The sequence below is a fragment of the Typopeltis vanoorti genome, chromosome 17, assembly GCF_054136105.1.
Source record: "Typopeltis vanoorti isolate ZY-2024b chromosome 17, IOZ_Tvanoo_1.0, whole genome shotgun sequence".
Lineage (NCBI taxonomy): Eukaryota > Metazoa > Arthropoda > Arachnida > Uropygi > Thelyphonidae > Typopeltis > Typopeltis vanoorti.
The window spans coordinates 18,497,035-18,513,975 of NC_143565.1; the positions used below are offsets into that span (position 1 = coordinate 18,497,035).

The window sequence follows — 16,941 nt, forward strand, 5'->3', positions numbered from 1 at the left end:
ATTAAGATCAGTAATTAAGTTATACAGAAAAAATACAGCTTTCATAATTATCCTTGATGATCTTACATTCAATGCTTGATTTAGTCTGAATGCGTTTCCCTTTCTTAATTGCAGAAGGTGTAGGCACTCTCCTTTGTAAATTCCTTGGTAATAAAACTGGAAATAAAGAATAACAGCCTACATTTATTCAACTGATTAATAAACAATACTGATATTAATAATCAAATTCACTTAACTCAAATTTTTAAGAGCTATGGTGTCACTATAAGTGATTCTTAACTATAGTGAATTAACATTGACCAAAAAATAGTTTAAGCACAAGATTTATGTTACAAGGAATTGCCAGTAGAATAACATTGATGCATGGTGCTTTGAGAGGGGGGGGGGGGATTTTCAATATTTTGTTACAGTAAGTGAATTCACTCTAACTGGTTGCTATAATGAAATCTGTCTATATTTTAGTTGGTTAAAAGATGAAACAATAGAAAGAAACTGATTAATATTAAACTCAAACAACCATAGAATGAAATTTTTGATTCAAACTTTCTAACTAGAGTGATATGTACAAATATTGGAATGGAAAACTGGACAATGAGACTTATTTTTGCCTATGGTCCCACAGAAGGCTCTACTAAAGAAGAATTGAAGGAATTTTTTCAGGCATTACAGAAGACAGATGCTCACAACAAAAAGGAAAAGTTGGTTCTTGTTGGAGATCCAAACAGCAGAGTATGAAATGATTACCAGATATACAGAAATGTTTTGGGAACATCTGGAAAAAAGAACAAAAAGCTAATAATAATATTGGTAGGTATCTGATGGATTTCTGTTCAGGATAATATGCATAGTTATTACTAACTTTCCATGTATAATATGCATACTAACTAACTGTGTATGGATAGTTTTTATTACTACCCATACACAATACTAATGTACTATAGATTAATAAAGCAACCTTTCATGTATGGGCTCAACAAAAATAAATAAATTAATAAATAATAATAACAACAAAAACATGTTCCAGCATAAAAAATGTGCACAAATTCACATAGAGAGAAGATGCAAGAGAAATAAGAAAAGTCTCATTGACTATATTATTGTAAATAGCAATGTTCACTCACTGGTTCAGGACACGAGAGTATACAAGTGTTTTGAAATTGGAAGTGATCTCCATTTACTCTTAAGAGGGATAACATTAAATTTCACATTAAAAAGAAAAGGGTGAAAGAAAATCAAGCAGCTTTCAGAGGTGAACTGTAGACTAAAATACACAAATATTATTCAATAAAAAAATGAGTTTGAAAACAAAACCAAATCTTAGAGATTCAGTGACAAATCCTGAAGAAAACATTATCTGGACTGAGGAAGTTAAAAAGGCAGTGAAGGAAAAGAAGAAGGCATATTGAAAGTTCCTGGCAAGTACATCAGCTTGTGCTCTTAGGGAATACAGAAAAAATGCAAGAAAGTGAACCATTATGTAAAACTAGCTAACCAAAAATGGATAGACTTTGGTAAAAACATAGAAAATAAATATCAGGGACATGGTAAATATTCTGGAAGCTACTGATAAAGCTTAGAAATGGAGGAAAGAGTACTGTAAAAGGAATCAGAAATGATAAAGGGGACATGAAGATTGAAGATATTCTAGATTTTTGTTTAAAAACTCACGAATTTTTTTTTTATTAGTATAATTTCTACCTGATTATCAAAGGCATCTTCAGTACAAGAATGTAAAAAGCCGATTGAACAATAAGTGACAATTCAAAAATGCACAACCTAAGTAGCTAATGTAAGATAACTAAAAAAGGTAATTAAATTTCCTGACTTATTAAAAAAATAATTATTTTATTAGAAACATATTTTAGAAAAAACAATTTTAAAACATTTTTAAAACAAGCTATATTCTGGCTAAATCTACTTAAAGTGGATTTGGCCAGAATATAGCTTGATCAGATTTTCACTTTAAGACAAACAGATGAGAAATCTGCAGAATATAACAAGGATCTATATTTAATTTTTGTAGATCTGGAAAAGGCATGTCACAAGGTGCCAAGAGAAAAGCTCTTCAAAATGCTACAGTAATATGGTGTAAATGAGACATTATATCGAGCAGTACAGTCTTTATTTCATTATAGCTGATTAATAATGGAAGACTTATGTTAATTTAAATCTTTTTATTTTATTTTATTAATAACTTATTTTATTGTAATTATTATCAGCTGCAGGAGCTATTTTCCTGTAGCCAATAATGCATATAATATCACATGCCTTCAACTGAACTGATTTTTTTTTTTTGTGATTGTTCTCCTATAATCATATTGCAAATGGCTTTTAAACATAGCTGAATATTCTACAAATAAAAAGATTTAAAGTAACATATTTCTGTTATTAATTAGTTATAATGAATTCTTCCACTTACATCCTGATTTTTAGATTAATAGTCACTATCTGAGCTGTAAGGCAGCAGTCAGAATGGACAGAAAGGTAGTATGATGTTAAATCAGATGTCGGACAACAGTGTACACTATCTCTACTCTTATTCATTATCCATAGAGATCACATTATGAAGGAAAGTGGTATTGAACCTCATATCAAAATCGGTGATGTTAATCTTGGCTCTTTACTTTATGCAAATATTACAGTTCAGCACAAATTTGCAGGATTTCCTGACTTAATTGCATTACTGTTGTAATAATTTTGGTATGAAAATCAGCAATAAAAAGACAGATAATTAAAATAGGCAGAAACATTGAAATCATCAGCTGTATTCTGAATGGAGAACCTAGTGATTATGTAAAACAGCTATTTAAGCACAATTTTAACTGAAGATGGCAAATTAAATATGGAAATAGACATCAGAATTAGCAAAGTTGGTATGGTAGGAAGTCAAATGGATTAATTTATATGGAATAAGAGAGAAATTAGGCAACACACAAAACTAGTTCTATACAAGACAGTGTTCAAACCAATTTTAACTCATGAATCTGAGAACTAGGTTAGAAATAAAACACTTGATCAAAGACTGGAGACCACACATATGAGTTCTGAGAAAGACTAGGGGAGGAAACAGATGATCAATAGGAGCAGCATCATATTAAAAATGAGGATATTAGGAAAAAACCTGACATTAGTACCATCCAGGTACTAATTAGAATATGAGAACAGAATACGAGAGGAAAGATTAGCAAAACAAGTGTTCTTTGCATTGGCCAGAAAAAAGACCCAAAGGAAGACCAAATGTACATGGATTGATACAATAAAAAGTACTTTAGAAGACAAAAATATAAGATATGATCATGTAGAAATCATGACAGATAACAGAATAATTTAGAAGAAAATTGTTGATCGGAAGTCAGTAATGATGTAACTTTTTCATGTAGTACTATTATAATATTCTGTACATCCTATGAGGGTACATATTAAGAATTTCATGATGATGATAATAATAATTCTAATTTTTGTAAATTATTGTCAATTAATGGTTGTTCAGAATGAGACAGAATGAAAATGGATGATTAGAGTGAGGAGTGGGGGAAGTTGATTGCAGTTAAAATTACTGAAACCACCATATTATCACTGTTAATTACATATGTTCTTCTTGGTGACTTTTAGTAGAAAAAGCTCTTATAAAGTTTACCTGCATCATAGATAGGATTTGAACTTAGGGTTTGTCAAGTGAAAAGCATACTCCATCTATGGTATCATGAATATACACTATAGAGAAAATGGCAAAAAGTTAGCCAAGTTAAAAGTTGGAATGAGTTGCTGGTAACAAGTGATCAATTGAGTTTTAACAAGTTTTGGGAAATATGATAATTATATATATCAAGTTAAATTAACAACATTAATGGATATAAAGGAAGATATATGACATATTAGTAAAATAGTATAAGTCAAATGGGATGATTAATTAGGATGAATACACTGGATGATTTCTACATCATCCATACAGCTTCCTTATATGAATGATGTCAGCTGTTTGGAATAATTCACATGAATAACTAGATGTGTTCTTTCAGAAAATCAATAACCTTCTTCACAGAATCCATTTCACTAGAATTTGAATCAAATGGAACTATATCTTTCCTTGATGTTCTTATAAAAAGAAAACTAGATGACTCTTTATCAACATCTATTTTTCACAAACCTTCCTTTGCCAATATATCCAGACTTTGGTTCACCATTCCTCACAAAAATATGATATTATTAAATGCCTTCTTTCCAGAACTTATTATCTCTTCTTCATCTGATCTACTTTGCAAAGAGATTTCTACAATTAAAGAAACTGCCATTCTCAATAGTTACAACCCAAAAATGGTAGGAAGATTATCAACCATTTTTCTCTGCTCTCTATTGGAAGAGAAGACTCACACAGAATCGCCACCCTATGCATTAAAGGCTTTTGAGAATGAATTTCTTGCACCTTAAAGAGGTTTAATATTTCCACAACTTTTAAGCCTATAAATTCAACTAGATCATTGATACCATCTCCAAAAAAAATAAAATTCCATCTCTTCTGCTACCTGTAGTCTATTCAGTCCCATGCAAGTGAAAGTTATTCTACTTTGGACTGTTTGTTCAAAGTAGAATAACTTTAACTGATCTGTTTCTATATGCTTTTCTGAACACCAATTCTATATTTCCTCCAAGAAAGAAACATATCAGGTTTAACAGAATATGAGATTACTAATACTAGCCACAGGATACTTGGGAATGATGCCAAATTAATAGGCAAATGTTATCATAAATCTATACACAGAAAAGAACAAAGATAATATAATCAATAATAATGATGTTTATGAAGAAGATAATGTAACTTTTGAAATAACAGAAAAAGATATTGAACAAACTATTAAGAACTTGAAAACAGAAAATCAGCTGGAATTGATAAGATACAAAATAAACTATTAAAATATGAGCGGAAATAATTAGCAAAAGAACTATGTCATATTCTAAACAGAGTACTGAAAGAAAGAAAAATATCAAATGACTGGCAAAAGAGCTTAGAAATACCAATCTTTTAAGAAATGAGACAGGACAAACCTTGTTGCTCATCTGAATTATCAAATGAGCAACAAGGATTTAGGAAAAACAGAACAATAACAGATGCAATATTTATATTAAAGCAAATAATAGAGAAATCAATTGAGTACAATAAACCTCTTTATGTGTGCTTTATTGATTTAACAAAAGCATTTGAGAGAGTACAATTAAAAGACAGAATAACCAACATTAAAAATCGGAAAAATAACCAAAATAAATTTTAGATGTCCCTCTGGTGCTCCTCCATATGCAATTCAATAGACTTATCCGTCTGGCCAAAATAAGGAATGTTGCAGTCACACCAAATCTTGTATACACTGGGATATTTTAGGTTGTGATGGCTAGGCTTTGGACGGCTCACTAGAGAGCTGAGAGAATAAAGTTCTGATGTTAGATTTTTTGAGAACCTTGGCTAATTTTTGAGAGACTGAGCTTATGTATGGTATAGATGTATTGCCTTTAACATTATTAATTTCTTCTGTATGGCGACTAGGAGGATTAAAAAGCTATTTTTTTAGTAATGTTTTGAGAATAACCATTCAGTCTGAAAGTAGATCTAAGAAAATTGATTTCATTATGAAGTTCATCTGGGTCATCAAGAAGAGAGCGAGCTCTGTGTCCCAAAGTAGAAATAATTCCAAGTTTCTGAGAAGGGAAATGATGGGACTAACTATGGAAATATCTATTGGTGTGTGTAGGTTTTCTGTACATCTAAATTTTAAGTTTTTCAGAAGAATGGGTAAGTTTCACGTCCAGGAAAGACAATGCCACAGTTGTGCTTAACTTTGAAGATTATAAAAATAAGATGCTTCAATTACTACAGAGTGACACTTACTCAATTCTTGAGAGAGATCCCATTCATGAACTTCAAAATCGTACCAACAATTTATTAAAAATAACTTCTGAACTGTCTAGAGACATTCGCCTTTCTTTTCGCTTTCTCCATCCGCTCATGCCATGCATATATGGAGTTCCCAAGATCCACAAGGAAAATACCCCACTTCATTCCATTGTTGAGAGCATTAATTCACCAACATACAACCTTTCAAAATATCCTGCAAAATACCTTAAATGTTTTTCTGGCAAGTCTTCGTCTTTTATTAACAACTCTGCAGATTTTGTATCATACATTAAAGATATTACTGTTCAAGAAAATCACATCGTGGCTAGCTTTGACATAATATCCATGTTTACAAATGTGCCTACAGAAGAAGTCCTGACACTCCTCAAAGATAAGTTATCTAAAAAAATGTTAGCCTTACTTACTCATTGCATCAAGTCTGGATACTTTAGATTTCAGGACACTATCTACAAGCAAAATCATGGTCTAGCAATGGGTAATCCTTTATCCCCTGTACTTGCCAACATTTATCAGGAAGATTTTGAAATTAAAGCTATCTCTTCCTATTTCTTAGCACCTAAAATTTGGAAATGATATGTGGACGACATTTTCCTCATTTGGAGCCATGGATATGATTCTCTCTTGGATTTCCTTGAACATCTTAATAGTCAACACCCAAATATTCAATTCACAGCTGAGATTGAAACTAATGGTTCCCTGCCTTTCCTGGATGTGAAACTGACCCATTCTTCTGAAAAACTTAAAATTTCGATGTACAGAAAACCTACACACACACACACACACACCAATATCTCCATAGTCAGTCCCATCATTTCCCACCTCAGAAACTTTGAATTATTTCTACTTTGGGACATAGAGCTCGCTCTCTTCTTGATGACCCAGATGAACTTCATAAAGAAATCAATTTTCTTAGATCTACTTTCAGACTGAATGGTTATTCTCAAAAAATTACTAAAAAATACCTTTTTAATCCTCCTAGTCGCCATACAGAAGAAATGAATAATGTTAAAGGCAATATATCTATACCATACATAAGCTCAGTCTCTCAAAAATTAGCCAAGGTTCTCAAAAAATCTAACATTAGAACTTTATTCACTCCGCTTCCTAAGATCCGCTCTCTAGTGAGCCGTCCAAAGCCTAGCCATCACAACCTAAAATATCCCAGTGTATACAAGATTTGGTGTGACTGCAACATTCCTTACTTTGGCCAGATGGATAAGTCTATTGAATTACATATGGAGGAGCACAGGAGGGACATCACTTACAAGAGAACACGTGCCAGTGCTTTATCCAGCCATATCCTTTTTTCTGCCGATTCTGATAATCAAAACCATACTCATACAATCCTTTGGGATGGATCTAACATTTTCCATTGCCATGACGAATTAGAGAGAAAAATTGTAGAATCTAGAGAAATCATCCTCAACCCTGTACATTTAAATAATAATTTAAGCTATAACCTCCCAGACTCATTCTGCTGTGATCGCATACTGGTGCTCACAAGAATGCTATACGCACACACTCACCCAACAATGTGGTCAACAAAGGAACAGCTTTGAATACATTAACTACAATGTTTTCACGTTAAATATGTACAGTAACTTTCCTGTGCTGTTCACAGTGTTTTATCTTCAATGTTTAATGTTTTTTCTTTTCTTTTATGAAAACACCTGAAGAAGGCTGTAAAAAGCTGAAACTAGTCGTGTGATACCATTAAACCTTTTTCCTTTACTCTTGGTTTATGTTATTCAATTCTTTTAAAAAAAAATAAATCATGGCTTTGACATGGTGGCTCTCTTTACAAACGTACCAATTCAAGAGGTTCTCGATATTTCATCATCATTATCAAATTCCTGCCATGTATCCTCAGGGGGTGTACAGGATATGACAGTACTACATGAAAAAATTACATCATTACTAACTTCCTATCTACAATTTTCCTCCAAATCAGTCTGTTACTTGTCAAGACTCCAACATTATTAGATCTTATATTTCTAAGGTCTAAGGCACTTTGTACTGTATCAATCCACCTATATCTTGATCTTCCTCTGGGTCATTTTCCTGACAACCTGGCAGAGAACAGATGTTTTGCTAATCTTTTCTCTCCCATTCTATTTAAGTGGCCATACCACCTGAGATTAGCTCAGCTAATGCATTCCTGGATGCGGACAATGTCAAGTTCAGAAAACTATGCAGAAAGATATTTCAGTATAGAATATGTCCACACTGAATTGTGATGAAGCTCTCACAATGCCATACCATGATTAGCTTAGCACCAATTGGAGTTCTTGAGGCAAACTGGCCCACTCCTCCTTCAGAGCAATGATAAGGCATTGTTTGTTTTCTGGAGGGGAATTTCAATCAGGAATACATTGAATCTCCCTATTGCATCCCACATGCATTCTATTAACCCTTCCCCCTAGTGATTCCAACTGGAATCACTAACTGTCTTGGCTTTCGCAGCCCATATTATGTGGCAAATGATTCCAACTGGTATCATATGTTATATGTATTATACGTATAAATTTTACCAATATTGGTTTTTATGACTTAGTAGAATAATATGCATATATTGGAGTATAGAGTATAAGCTAAGAAGTTGAATATTTGCTACCAGAATATAATGATTCCATATGGAATCAGTCGGTCAGAATTGCTATCCTGAAATGTATTTTTCATCAAAATACTTGATACTCTTGCTTTTTTATACCTAAAGACAAAATAAACAGAAATAAAAAAATTTTTCACTTGGAAAAAAAAAATTCAGGTCAGAAAGGGTTAATATCCTCAGTCTCCAGCAGTATCTCAACTGCTCGCGTACGAAGTGGTGTGGCACTATCACCCATAAAAATGAATTCTTTGCCTGCGGTACCACAAAATAATTGAACATGACATTGAAAAACTTTGTTGCAATACCGTTCACCAATCATAGTCCCTTTTTTCCAGCACTTGTAGCTCGGTGCATTCATTAAGCATAATGCCTCTCCACACCATGACCTCAGCACTGCCATATCTATCCCTTTCAAGAACATTCTCGCAATGGTAAGCAGTACCACTTTCAAATTAAGTGTCATCTAGAATCAGAGGATTCTAGATGACTAAAAAAACTCATCTGTAAAGAATACATTATCGCATTAATATCTTGTCCAATTTTTATAGACACAATATCACTGAAAATGTGCTCTACGATGAGCTGTTTTGTTTAAAGGGATACACAGACCACAGGCCTACTTATTGCAGATGTCTTGCCAGTTTTTTGAGATATCTGCATACCTGTGCTTGAATGGAACCAACTTGCAAGTTGGCCTGCCATGGTGCATCGATTATGTTTTGCTGTTATAGCCAAAAATTTGTTTTCATGCTCCACGGTAGAGCGAGGGCGAAATCTTAGCAAATGCCTGGAATGCATTCCATTGGCTTGAAATGCTGCCCAGAGCTGGATACCAAGATATGGGAAATTACAAACTCTCTGACAATATCAGTAATTCTGCAGCATTCTTCAAGCTTTTCAATGATTCTTCCCCATGTGAAATCATCTAGATGATTTCTTTGAGACATTACAAGACTTCCAAGTTTGCAACTTTATTCCTTCATGAAAAGAGCTTCCTTCAAACACAATTGTTTAGCGCAGCCTTTTATCCTGTTGAGTGCTGCCATGTAATCCCTTTGCGTGTGATTCGAAAGTTTGAATGTGTACCTGCTTTCTACTTGAAATCATCAATTATAAAAATTGCCACAAGCTGATTTTGTCTGAATTTGTGGTTGTAATCTTCAGAAATAGTGTTTGTCCAACAGTGTACAAACTAACTGTTGAAAATTGCTTGCTTTAATTTAGCTTAACAACAAATGTGACATGTTATGGTAATGATGAGGAAGAAACAAACCAGGAACATAAACAGCAAGTTGCTTGCAATAAGAAACAAATAACATATGCCAGAGTTGAAAAAAAAGGTGAACATGAAACAGCTCACAGTATATCAGAGTTCAAGATGAAGAAATTTCTTACAAAAATAAATAAAGTGCAGTAGGGAAAATAATTTATAAAAGAACAGTGATAATTTAAAAAAATCATCTATTTATAATACATTTTAAAATTCATTTTAGAAATTAAAATATCAAATCAGGTAAAGACACTTAAATTCTTACATGATTTCTTGCAAACAGGGGTTTTCACTTTATATTTCACTGGTTTTAAGGCTCTTTTATACCTCCTTTCCTAGAATATAAATAAACCATCAAATTATGAAAACAGTAGGTATTTATAATCCTTAATAAAACAATGAATTAATATTTATTGTTGATGTTAAGAAAAATTTGTTTTCAGGATAAAATATTTAAAAAGAATTTTTACCAAAGATATTTAATATAATATTAATCCCATTATAAAGAAATTGCATGCAAAAATATCACTTCTCACTGCATCTAACATGATTATACAGAACTCACTCTCTATTACAAACTATCGAAATCTTTTAACTCAAGTTTCTTATTATCAATCTAAAGGAAATTCGTTACAGCATACTTCACAATATAACATATTGATCCTTTGGTTCCTACAAGTTCACAACAGAGGCACCCAAATGCATGAAATAAAACTGATGACAGAGGACAGAAAAAATGTTCCTGCTGCTAGCATTTTTTTTTTAACCTTCCTCCTGGCCAAGATGTGTACAGCCATTGAAAAAAATAAATGGATTCAAAGTGTTATTTTGATTATCATAAGGGATAAGAAAGCCATCAATTATTTCCATTAAGAAATATGATAATTCTTCATTCAGAGAACACATAATTGGACTAACTTGCATTTATAGTTGTATCTCTGAGTCGGTGTCACTATAGACAAGATGAGTAGTTTTCCTATTTAGTATGTAGATAGACAAATATGTATACAATTCTTTCTTTCATGGTTAGAGAGTGATCAGAACTGATTATAAAAATTATGGAAACAACTACCGTGTTAGAGTAAAACTTCAATTTAATATAAACCAAAATAATCACTCGATATTTCAACCTTCACATTAAGGTATGCGCATTTATATAAAGAAACAAACTGCACTACAATCTACATGGTATGCTAAAGTTACATTGATTTGCGTAACTGTTGGCCGAGTGGATAGTGTATCTGCTCTCCAGTCACTATAGACAAGATGAGTAGTTTTCCTATTTAGTATGTAGATAGACAAATATGTATACAATTCTTTCTTTCATGGTTAGAGAGTGATCAGAACTGATTATAAAAATTATGGAAACTACCGTGTTAGAGTAAAACTTCAATTTAATATAAACCAAAATAATCACTCGATATTTCAACCTTCACATTAAGGTATGTGCATTTATATAAAAAAACAAACTGCACTACAATCTACATGGTATGCTAAAGTTACATTGATTTGCGTAACTGTTGGCCGAGTGGATAGCGTATCTGCTCTCCAGCCAAAAGGCTGTGGGTTCGAATCCCGCTGTGGGCATGAATGTTTGCGATTGTCTATGCAAATACCAGTAGTGGTCGACAGCAGATGGCGTTGGTGTAGTTGCAGTCAGATGGTGATCAAATAATAATAATAATAATTTGGTCAACTGTTAAACTACTGGCCTGACCTCTGGTGAAAAAAAAAAAAGGAACTTTACTACATCAACGCTAAAGTCCTGTTATTATTATTATGCTAGACAGCAGCAGCATAATTATTCATATCTCTGTATACATACAAATTAAAACAAAACAGTATGGATGGTGACTAATAAAAGCTGAAATAATTGCTTCTAGTCCTAGAGTCAGGGTTTCTTTGAAAACTTGAAGAACTAAGCAGGTTGAATGTGTCCTATCCAAATTCTTGGGATTTTTATGCTACCAATATTTTTAAGATTAGGATAGTTAATCAAAATTTCACAGGCCTCTTTAAATTTGCATTCATACCAGGTTTTTGTATGATGTAAAGAACAGGTACTTTTCCAATCAATCAATCGATTGGTTGTTTATTATTATTATTATGTGACATCTCCAAGGACTCATTGCAGGAGGACACTCCACATCATGTAAGGCCAATTTGGCTGTACATGGGATGAAAAACCCAAGTTGCTGGGAGGAAAAACCCTGCTACCTCCATATGGGATCAGCTAACTCCCCCTTCAAGTGAAAAAGTCCATATAACAATTGCTCTGATAATAATGAGAATCAAACTTAGGCCTTTTCCAATCGAAGGGAACAATATCCCGCTATTCTTGCAATTGCGCTACTGAGGCACTCATCATACATACATATTGTCAAATAATTTTTGCGAGTTAATTTGCATAATTATTCTTAGATAATAGTGCATTTTTTTTTTGTTAATAAACTTTAAGAATATTATTTTTATGCAACATTTACATTACAAACAAACGGTCCATGTCCAAGTCTTTAACAAGTCACTATTTGTCCTAAATAAAACTATATTTATTTATACTCTAGTTAGAAATGATATCAACAGAATGCATACATGTTCTGCATTTGTACAGTTTTTCTTTATAGGAAATCCACTCCCTACCTTCCAAATCTTTATACAATACCCATGAAATTATAATAAGACAATACATTTTTAGTATTTTTAGCTGTAGTCCTACAATTTGGAATGATGCATCCAAAACTTATAAAGAATTCTTGATGATATACAAAAGAAGGTAATCCTTTCTTTTAAGGTTACACTGTGGTCAGCATTCTTAGTGAAGAATTTATGGAAGCACAACACACGTGTTAGAAAAATTACTTTACTAAACATTAAGAAAGTAACAATTGACGTTTAGACCTCTGTATTGAGGTCATCATCAGGAAAACATAGATATGTACAATATACAAAGCTATATGCCACTGCACTATACAAAAGTAAAATGAATCTAAATGTCTGTTAATCATTTATCCTCGCCTGACCTCTGGTGAAAGGAGGAAAAAAAAAAAACAGAACTACATTAAACAATTTCTACAGTCCTTTCTTATTGAGATTTTTTTCTGTCTGGGGTTGTTCTGGTTGCTATATGGATTGAAGAAGGGTCCTCCACATTCTTGGAATAATTAATCCATCATTTATGTTCATATTTGGACATGTTTCAGCATTTCACAAGCTTCTTTTATTTCCTTTCAAACCAGATTTTGGTGCAGTATAGAGACTTAGTGCCTTTCTAGTCAATTCTGTGGCATGTTTGGAGTGTGGTCTGATATGAGGCTAAATTGATAAATCTCAATATGAAAGGACTGTAAAAATTGTTTATTGTAGTTCCATTCCCCCCCCCCCCACACACACACCAGATATCAGGTGAGGATAAATGATTAACAAACATTTAGATTCATTTTACTTTTGTATAGTGTAGCGGCATGTAATTTGTATATATGTATGTTTTACTGATGATGACCTCAATACAGAGGTCGAAACATCAATTGTCGAAATCACTCCTCTCCAATTTAACTGACAAAATATGAATCAAAACATCATACATATTAAACTCTAATAAACAAATAAGTTGCAACCTAACCAGAAGAGAAAAATTGGCCCTTAAATTCTTAAAAAATAACCCAGACATCGTGATTACAAAAGCAGATAAAGGTAACGCTACTGTTGTCCTTGATCGGACAGCATACTTGGAAAAAATGAACCTGCTGGTATTTGACCACAACATGTACCAAATGGTGAATTACAACCCTAAAAATCGCATCAAAAAGAAAACAGAATTAAAAAAAATTGGTGATCACATGGCCAGAGGAAACAACCAAAAAACTTATACTGCATTATGCCTGCGCTCCCAGAATTTACAGCATGCCAAAAATACACAAAACATGCTACTACGACCGACAGTTGAAGGAATCAGCAGCCCTAATTATCACTTAGCCAAGAAATTAGAGCCACACTCAAGGAGTTGGTAGGTCATTCCCCCTCTTACATAAAAAATACACAACACTTCATAAACAAGATTAGAAACATCACACTCAATGATAAAGATTTATCAGTCAGCTTTGATACAACTGCCCTTTTCACTAATGTCCCAATCAATAATACTATTCTCTTACAAAAGATTTCTGCTCGATATCATGACCCTCTTTGCCCAAGTGCTCAGCTCCAGATATTTCATGTGGCAAAATAATTTTTACCTACAAAAGGAAGGTACGGCCATGGGTTCACCACTTTCTTCCCCCCCCCTCCCCCAATAGCTAACTTTTACATGAAAGACTTTGAGCAACGAGCTCTAGGTTCAACCAGCCTAAAACCCAAAGTCTGGCTCAGATATGTTGATGATATTTTTGCCGCTTGGCCCCATGGCCACAAAACATTAAATACATTCCTAACCACCTGAACAAACAACACAAAGATATCAAATTTACCATCGAAATCTAAAACAATAACTCTCTTCCTTTTCTAGATACACACTCATCACACGTCTTCCTTCAGGCTGCCTCTCCTTCACTGTCTACCACAAATCATACAGACCAATACATACATAAAAATTCAAACACAGAGCCCTAACAATTTGCTCCATTGAACAAGCTTTGAACCAAGAATTTGAAATCATTAACCAAACATTTGTTAAAAATGGCTACAATAAAAAACAGTTCACAAGATCCTCATTAAAAATGCCATTAAAAGCAAAAAAATTACAAGAATGCCATAGCCATACCCTTACATTTCAGAACTACTTACTTAAATAAATGCAACATCAAGACAATCTGCAAGCCCCTTGGCCAAATTAAGAAATTTACTTAGCTCCTCCAAAGATTCTCTTCTATACCTTGCCCATCCAGAGGTTTACAAAATTCAATGTACTTGTAACCTACTTTACATAGGGGAACAGGATGCGCCATTACAATCAGAAAGAACACAAACACCACATTAAATACCTCCACTATGGTAAAATAGTAAAACTATCAGACAACACACTCCACACATGCCACAGAATTGACTGGAAAGGCAATAAGTCAATACACTGCACCAAAACCTGGTTTGAAAGAAAATTAAAAGAAGTTTGTGAAATTCTAAAACATCATCCAAATATGAACAAATATGATGGATTAATTAATTAAATGATGGAAGAATATTGAGGACCCATCTTCAACCCATATAGCAACCAGAACAACCCCAGACAGAAGAAAATCTCAATAAGAAAGGACTGTAGAAATTGTTTATTGTAGTTCCATTTTTTCCCCCTCACCAGATGTCAGGTGAGGATAAACGATTAACAAACATTTAGATTAATTTTACTTTTGTGTAGTGCAGTGGCATGTAACTTGTATATTGTGCACATGAATGTTTTCCTGATGATGACCTCAATACAGAGGTCAAAATCAATTGTTACTTGCTTAATCTTAAGTAAAGTAATTATTCTAAGACATTGTGCGACCATAAATTTTCACTATGAAAAGAAGGTAATTGAATTAATAGGTGCCTCTTCCCCCCCCCCCTTTGTCAGAGATTCTCCTCAATCACTTTACCATATACATTCTAAATAATAACTTAACATGATAACCACAGTAATTAACTTTAATGAAATAAAGGTACAAATATTTCGTACTGAAATTAACAGTACATCATCAGTGTAGAACAAACAGAATATTTCCATTCCTTTTAACTGTTTGTTCTACACTGATGATGTACTGTTAATTTCAGTACAAAATATTTGTACCTTTATTTCATTAAAGTTAATTACTGTGGTTATCATGTTGTTATTATTTATAGTTATGCCATGGACATCTTTAAAGATTAGACATATACAATCTGCTTCTGTATTATGCTTTATCTATAGGTATGTTCATGGACACTGCTTTGCTGAACTGGTCATCACCATTCCTCCACTTTCTTGTAATCATGTAAGAACTAGAGCAGCCACTGGTCAACACTGATATACTCTCCAACTCCAAGCATACCAGTTTCATTCCATCTACCTCTGTTCTTTGGAACAATTTCTCCCCTGCCCCCCACACACACACAGTTTTTCTCAATGAATATGTACAATCCTCAACTTTTTAAGAACTGTATTAATAGATTACTTCTTTCTCCTTAATCACTTGCCCTATGCAACACTGCTGTGCTACATATAGTCAAGTGTCTTGTGACCTTTCATATGTGGGGATCATTACATACACACACAGAGACATAGATGTGCAATTGTTTACCGACTATGTGAAGATAGGCAGAGAATCAAGGATTCTACTAATATTCAGCACTTACAAAATGATTTGAATATGCTGGAAATTTGGGCAAAGGAAACTGGCTACAGTTTAATGTTAGTAAGTGTAAAGTTAAACACTTTGATGTGATGAGATTTCCAGTAGCATATTATATTAGCAGGATTATGCTACAAGAGGAAGCAAGGGATCTTGCCATATTGGTGGATAGGAATTTGAAGTTCAAAGGTCACATAGCAAAAGTTGCAAATACAACTCAGAGGATAATTGTGATATTGAAGCAAACCTTGACATCTAAGGATAAGGAAGTCATTCTGCCTCTTTATAAGGCTTTGATAAGACTTATCAAACCTGGATTACTGTGTGCAGATTTGGTCTCCCAGATTCCAAGGGTATAAACAAGCTGTAGAAAGGGTGCAAAGAAAAGTATATCCATATTATGGGATTTAGAATATGAGTACAGACTGCTAGTATGTGGATTACAGATTCTAGTTAACAAGAGAAAGAAGGGTGATATGATATAGGTGTATAAACTTTTGAATGGGTGTTATAGATATTGTCTGATGAAATTTTCTGTTATATGGAAGGTGGGGAGAGAATACGGGGGGGGGGGGCATTAAGTTTGTTCACAGTCAAGAAAGGGGTAAAAGCTAGATTTTTCTCTCTGTTACAGAGCAGTCAGTGAGTGGAAGAGTTTGCCTTTAGGGGTAGTGAGTGCATCTAGTGTGAATGAATTTAAGGGAAGGTATGGCAGCTGGTTTGGGTGATTTATAGCTTCCCTTAATGAGTTCTTGACTCCCTAAAGGTCTCAGATAATAATAATATCTCAATGCCAATGAATCATATATTTGCAATTAAAAACAATATTAGCATTGTTCAGAGCCTCCATAGCTCA

General features: G+C 33.4%; 1 protein-coding gene across 4 annotated transcripts in view; it reads right to left on the bottom strand.

Annotated features, from left to right (window-relative positions):
* Nucleotides 1-16,941, bottom strand: part of LOC150097199 (centrosomal protein of 95 kDa-like) — a 234,027-nt gene that overhangs the window by 53,848 nt on the left and 163,238 nt on the right. For all 4 annotated transcript variants that reach the window (XM_090407715.1, XM_090407711.1, XM_090407712.1 and 1 more), the window contains exons 11-12: nucleotides 10,052-10,121; nucleotides 67-156 (exon numbers count right to left, since the gene is read on the bottom strand). In XM_090407715.1, the coding sequence (XP_090263841.1) occupies nucleotides 67-156; nucleotides 10,052-10,121 (160 nt within the window). The remainder of the gene's footprint in view (nucleotides 1-66; nucleotides 157-10,051; nucleotides 10,122-16,941) is intronic.